This window comes from Alternaria infectoria, assembly GCF_024043175.1.
Source record: "Alternaria infectoria strain BMP 0036 chromosome Unknown scaffold_1, whole genome shotgun sequence".
Classification (NCBI taxonomy): Eukaryota; Fungi; Ascomycota; class Dothideomycetes; order Pleosporales; family Pleosporaceae; genus Alternaria; species Alternaria infectoria.
In genome coordinates this window covers 3,317,988-3,324,900 of record NW_026250690.1, presented here as the reverse complement: position 1 = coordinate 3,324,900, position 6,913 = coordinate 3,317,988, and the positions used below count along the sequence as shown (strand labels likewise).

The following is a 6,913-nucleotide window of genomic DNA, read 5'->3' as shown; positions in this document are numbered from 1 at the left end:
GCCAAGCGAAGGCTGGGGAAAGTAGAAATCGGCCAGAAACAAACACTATACCAGCATTGCGTCGGTCGGAGTTCGATGTTCGAAGTAAATGGTCTGCTTGAATGGAGCTCGTCCTTCGTCATCGGTATCCGCATATAAGCACTAGAAACAAACGTGGGGAAGGTTTGCTGATCGCATTTTGTACATTTGTCCGTGAGGCTCGCAGATATTTACATACGCCAAACTCCATCACACTTTTTTGGCTCGTAGCTTCCATATACTGGTCTCGTCAATCTTTGGTATTGACATGACAACGTTCAAGGTATTACAAAAAGGCGTACGAAACGCGTGAGAATCAAAGAGCAGAAGAACCGCCTTTCTAATCGGGCCGGAACACCTCATATCATGCGGACAGGAAGAGCCTGTAAACACCCGCCTGCTAATCGTCCAAACGCCAATATGGAAAAATAAGAATACCCTCATCGGGTTCGGGAACGACGCTCATTTCTTTTGTTGCGTGTTTGGTGCCGAGGCGACGCCTGCACCTGGCTCGAGCGTATGGTCGTGGTTGTCACATCGGAGCACCCTCCCGCCCTCTTCTTGTGTGCACACTGCACTACCAGTGACCCACTTGTCTTCGAGGATCTCATCGAGAGTCGCGCGCTTCTTAGGATCGATTTCGAGCATTCTGCCTATGATATGCCTACTCTCTCTGGGCAGCAAACGTAGAAGACGCCATGGTCCTTTGATCACTTGCGGTGGCTGCTGGCTCGTCGACGATGTTGAAGCGCGATGGTCGGCGGAATGCTCTGATGTTTGGTGTCGAGACGCAGGTTCAGATATGACTCCTGATTGACGGCGATCGTCACCTGCGCTGTGCTGAAGATCAGTGGCCGACTTGGAGGGGCCTGTGATTGATCTCGGTCCATCGTTGGGAGGGGATACAAAGAGTTTGTATGAATTGTCGGATATGCGCGGGGCTTTCCATGGGAATCGACGCAGCGTCATGCAGCAAAACATGATGGCAAGAGACCAGATGTCAGTCGGTTGCGGATCGTACTTGGAAAGGTCGTAAACTTCTGGAGCGAGGTATGGATCCGAGCCGACAATGCCTGGAGGGGTTAGAATGAGCTTTACTGAAAGGCATAACAGACTTACCACTCGCAAGTACGATCTCGTCTTCGAATGGATACTTGAACACAGCAGCACTCCCGAAATCGATGATCTTCATGATTCCGTGCTCGTTGACCACGACGTTGTCAAGCTTCAGATCCCGATGTGCCAAACCCATGCTGTGGAGGTATGTCACTCCGTTCAAGATCTGTAAGGTACAGCAGGTGACCTCCTCGCGACTCATCTTTCCCGTCATGACTATGGCGAAAAGATCATAAGGTGCGTATTCCATTACCACAAAATAGGCGCCTTTCTCGTTCACCAAGTCCATGGTCTCGATGATGTTTCCATGGTGCAGCGTCGAGCCTATACAGAATTCGGCAGTCACCTTCTTGTTGTAGTCTTTTTCAGACTCGTAGGAATGACGGTTGCGGAACTGCTTGACAGCGAATGTGGTGCCATCGCTGCTTCGCTTCATTAGTCGGACTGATCCACCCGCCCCCGAGCCCAGTACTTTTCCGAACTTGCCATACTTGCTCTGAAGGCCGTGGTCGTCAGCGAATGGTACGCTCATAGCCCCGTTCGTGACCGGTGGTGTCATGGTCCCTGACTTGTTCGACTTGATCTTCGCACTCTTGACCGACGGCGCGGGGGATTCTTTGCGCTTTTCCTTCTCTTTATCTTTGTCCTTGTTCTTGTGTCCAATCTTGAAGAAGCGCTTCAGTTCGGACATGGATCCATGATGTTGTTTCCCATTTTGCGATTTGCTGTCTTCCGCATCGGAATGAGTCTTTTTCTTTCCAAATATGCTCGTTCTTTTGCTCTCTTCCTTATCAGACTCAGTTCCTTTGGAGCGGGGTAGCTGATATATAGACGATGCTGCCGAGTTGCGCCCATCGCGTCCGCCATAAATGTACCGGGCCTCGAGCGAATCCAGGTTCCTCGATTGCGCCGCGCGTTTCGAACGTGCGTAGGTATCGTCCCTGTCCCCCTGTGGTGTATATGGTCGGGAGCCAGGTGCTGGAGTCGAAGTTCCTGGCGTACGCTCTCCTCCGGATCCTGCCGGACTAGCATCCCGGGAAGCCGGATTTGAGTCACCCGTAGGGCCCATTGTGAATGCAGGCCCACGTTTTGGGTGCGGCTGGACTACGCCGGACAGATCGGACGAAGGGCGAGGTGATTGCGGTGCGGTCCTAGGAGAACCGGGAACTGGTAAGGAAGATTGGCTTTCGTTTGGACTTTGCACAGACGAGTCCATTGACGTTGGCGGAGCTTCATGCGGGGGCGAGACCTGAGGCGTCATCATGGCGGGATCGCTGGGGCGCTTCTTGTGTCCTTCTGCGTTGGCCCTCTCTTCGCGAGATGACGTGCCCGCCGGAGTTAGAGGTGGGGAGTGCATGGCGGATGCGGGTGACGATGGAATAGAAGAGCGGTGTCCTGAGTGTGCTGAAGCTGTCCGTGAGGCTGGAGATGGGGAAGGTGCCTTGTGGCTGTTAGCTTTGTGTTCAAACTGTGGGGTAGTGTATGAGGCTTGCTTACTCGTGAAGGCGGCAGTGAGACAGGCTCGAAGGAAAAGTTCTCCATACGCTTTGCCTGCATTCGTGATTTCTGGAGAGTAGACGACAGATTACGTAGGTCTTCCTCTGCCTGGGGGCTCAATGGGCCGTCGGGCTGTGCCTTGTCGGTGCCCGTGAGTTCCGCAACATCTCTTACGGCCTCTTCGGGCTCAATTTCCTGGTTGACCTCACTGAAGCGGACGGATTGCGCAGGCGGTGTCGACGTCATCGTGTGCGAAGTTTGGGGGTGTGAGTGTGAGTGTGAGGTGGATGTTCTGTCAGAGAGGGTCAGCTCCTCTAGTCCAGGCCATGACGAAATCCGCAGATGTCTAAGTAGGTCGAACGGCTCTAGCTTACTTGGGTGGGTTCGTGATGCGCGTCGCCCAGAGATGCGTCCCAGCGCCCGTGCAGCCGAGAGTCTAGGGTCCAAATATGCGCGCGGAGCAGCCGGGTAAGATGATTATAGCGATGCGTGCAGTGGTAAAGGTGGCCGGGGAGGAATGCAGTGCAAGTTTCGAGTCGTGTGCCTGACTACAAAGCATCCAGAATCGTCATCGGAAGCTAGAGTGAAGAAGCCCCGCGCTAGCCGTCGATTGCGTGCAATCAATTCGTCCGTAAAACCGCGGATGCTCGGAATCTGGAAGGGGCAGCAGCCGGGGGGAGTAATCCTCTGTATATACAAGCGGGCCAAACAGTAGACTCGGCGTCGGGCGTGCAGAGCGACGAGAAATTGATATGGGAGGGGTCGACGATGGGTGCTACCTCAGAGGCACAGGGCGCGCGGGTTGCCCTATTCGTAGCAACATCGGGAAGCTACGGCTAAGCCTCACCCATGCGGCGCCGCCTCAACTCCCATGTCGACAGCGGCTTTGGCATCTTCACCACACACGCCAAAGACTCTGTCCCGTCCCGAGGTCCCTCGGATCCCAACAGCTGCACCCGTGATACCCCCCACCGCACCTCAACGCCCTGCAAGTGTCCCGACCGCCTGCCTGTCCTGACGTCGCCATCGCTGTACCTACCTGCTCCCGGCCGTGCTCTCGTCAACGGCTTCCCCGAAAATTTCAGATCCAGACCTGTTGAACAGAACCTTTCCAGAGTTTTTTCTGCCCTCCTCCAATCAGAGCCCGTGACCGCCTTTACCTACGCACGCTGTTTGTTTTTGGAAAGTGCGTCCATCTGCCCACAACATGTTCAGCTGGGCCAAGTCAACGTGAGTGCTACCCTCGCCTTCACACGTGCCTGCGCGACCGTGGCGCAGAGTACAGGGCGTGTACAGGACGCGTACTGACAAATGTAGACTAGCCGCGGTTGCCGGCACTCAAGAGCCCGAATACGGCCCCGATGCCATCCAGCCCGTGGGCAAGAAGGGTGGTGAGCCCGCCTACACCGAGCTGGCTAAGAAGGACCTGAAGTGGGTAACGCTCGACTACACCAACGTCGAGACGCAGACCTTCTACCTCTTCACCGATGCCGGACACAAGGGCTTCCTGCAGGTCATCTACAACAACATTGCGTAAGTCAAGTTCGCCAGATACCGCCGATCACAGCACTCACAGCTCGCAGTGGTCTACGAGTAACCGTGCAGTTCAACTGCAAGCTCTTCTACCCCAACAACGAGAAGCCTTTCCTCTGGGCAAGTGACCCCGTCTCAAACTACGGATTCGACGAGGACCAACATTCCTTCTACGCCGATGGCGTCTCGATCGAGCTCTCGGAAGATGGCAGCGCATACACCATCAAGGCGGCGGTGAACGACAACAGCATGGTCAACGTCAAGTTCACCAGGACTGCTCCTGGCTTCATGGGTGGAAAGGACGGCACAACCAACTACGGCACCGACCCCAAGGCGCCGTGGGGCTCCATGCACCACCACTTCTGGCCGCGCTGCAGCGTCGAGGGATCCATCATCACCAAGGAGGGTGAGGTTGACGTCAAGGGCCGCGGCATGTTGAGCCACGCTCTCCAGGGAATGAAGCCCCACCACGCCGGTAAGCATCTTGATACGCCTGTGAATACTCTGAACTAACAGTCATAGCTGCGCGGTGGAACTTTGTCAATTTCCAGTCGCCTTCATACTCCGCCATCCTGATGGAGTTCACCACTCCCGCCTCCTACGCGTCGACTGTCGTCCGAGTCGCCGGAATTGCCACCGACGGCAAGCTACTGTTCGCCAACACCGAAGGCGATGTGAAACACACCGAGACCAAGCAAGACGAGACCGGCTGGCCGGAGCCTACCTCGGCAAGCTACCACTGGGTGGGAAAGACCGAAGATGGCAAGGAGGTCACTGCGGACCTCGCTGGTGCTCTAGGAAAGAACATCGACCGCGTCGATGTCATGGCCGAGGTGCCGGGCTTCATCAAGACCATCGTCGCCAGCGCAGCTGGTACAAAGCCATACATCTACCAGTATGCGCCCAAGATGACCATCAAGGTCAAGGTTGGCGATGAGGTCAAGGAAGAGGAGGGTACATTGTTCACTGAAGCTACATTCATCTCGTAGATATGGTCTCAAACTTGGATATAAGGACCCACGACCCCAGATACATACACTAGTATTAATGCATCAGGGCTAGCACCTGGAAACTAATGAATAACGTTTGTCCCGCATATGACCTCTGAACTGTGAATTGTGAGCTATAATGACTATTACTCTTCGCATTCACCGCCAAACTGTGATGTACTCTGCTCTCAATTTCGTTGCCTGTAAGAAGCAAATGACCTAACCCCGCCATTGGACCCCACCTCCCTCCCTTCGTCGACTCATCTTCACATGAACACGCGACCGCGTCTGAACGCGTGACGTTGCGGCCCGTGCACCCGCACCACCAACACAGCCTCGTTGCCCGCTTTGCTCGAGCACAACAACATTAACGCAATATGGTCAACGAAAGGCCTGGGCAGTCAGGCGGCCCATCGCGCCCCGCACCGGCGGGCTGGCCACGGGCATCAGGATCCACAGTCTCGGCATCACCAGCTGCTCCCAGAGGCCTAAGACCTGGACTCGGGCTGGGCAAGGGCTCCGGTGGTCTCGGGAAGGGGAAAGGTTTAGGGAAAGCCAATCTCAAGAGGCATACGTGAGTACCAGTTTGTGCGTAGGGCGATGCAGGAGCTCAATGTTTGCAGGAAGATCCGAAAAGACAACATCTACGGGGTTACGAAAGGTGACATCCGGTAAGTGGTCCCTGGTTACGAAAAAGGAATGACATGGGTAACGAGCTACTGTCTTCAACTTTGCACGATTCTATTTTGCGTGATCCCATAATAACCTACTAATATAATTTTAGACGTTTGGCTCGGCGTGGCGGCGTGAAGCGCATTTCCGCAACCATCTACGACGACGTGCGCCTGGCCCTTAGAGAGCGACTAGCAAGGGTTAGTTATTCAGGAACTAGAAGCTGCAAGTAATGACTAACAGTCTATCAGATACTGAAAGACTGCTGTGCGATCGTGGACTCCAGTGGACGCAAGACCGTTTCAGTCACCGACATTGTCTTTACCCTTCGACGAGTAAGTATGATTTTCAGAAGCAGGGTACGAATGCTAATGCTTGTGGTAGCTCGGTAACCCTATATATGGCTTCGAGCCCCACTTCCTCAACAATCGCTGAGTGTACGTTTATAACGACGTATCTTGCGTGGCGTCTACACAAGTGACGTGCGCTGTCCAAGACCAATCGGCGAAGCTCAGCCTTGTTCGATGCATAATGACAACGGTATTCGACATAGGTCCATACGCATGTTTGATGGGTGACACGGAGACGGAGTTCCAGGTTAAAGAGGACATGCATTTCCCTTCTTTATTAGCGATGATACCCAATGCCATCCTATATGTCCCACTGCTGTAATCATGCTGACTATTCACCATTTCTCAATACCACTTTTGAGTGCCTCCATTGCTTCATCCCACTCGCTTCTATCTCCGCCCTCGCCCCAGCGTTCCTTGTACCACTGGTCCAATGCGTCCAACAATCTCACTACCTCCCCTCGCATCGCCGCGGCCCCACTCTTATTCCTCTTCCACGCCTTTTGCACACATTCCATCGTCAGCACCATGGTGTGATGCTTTAGAAACCGCTCCAACACCGCCTGCTCCTGCAGACCCGGCAAACCAAACGGATTATGATAGGGCGACTGCTCGAACGTATATCTCCATCTGATAGGCTTGTGTGGTGATCTGAAACACCAAAGGAACCAAGACGCCAGCCGACAGAAGACCAGGAAATGTGATTTATGTACATCCGACGGTACGGTGTAGATGTTC

The 6,913-nt window shown here is 54.2% G+C and overlaps 2 protein-coding genes across 2 annotated transcripts; one reads left to right on the top strand and one right to left on the bottom strand.

Moving 5' to 3' along the window:
• Positions 1–480: 480 nt before the first annotated feature.
• Positions 481–2,877, bottom strand: J4E92_001097 (uncharacterized protein; the record flags this gene model as incomplete). Its single annotated transcript, XM_051492511.1, has 3 exons — positions 481–1,091; positions 1,138–2,575; positions 2,632–2,877. 3 exons carry the CDS (start codon positions 2,875–2,877, stop codon positions 481–483), a joined length of 2,295 nt encoding a protein of 764 aa, XP_051358023.1.
• Positions 2,878–3,838: 961 nt separating this feature from the next.
• On the top strand, positions 3,839–5,153 carry SVF1 (putative cell survival pathways protein; the record flags this gene model as incomplete). Its single annotated transcript, XM_051492510.1, has 4 exons — positions 3,839–3,861; positions 3,949–4,164; positions 4,215–4,639; positions 4,687–5,153. 4 exons carry the CDS (start codon positions 3,839–3,841, stop codon positions 5,151–5,153), a joined length of 1,131 nt encoding a protein of 376 aa, XP_051358022.1.
• Positions 5,154–6,913: the final 1,760 nt, after the last annotated feature.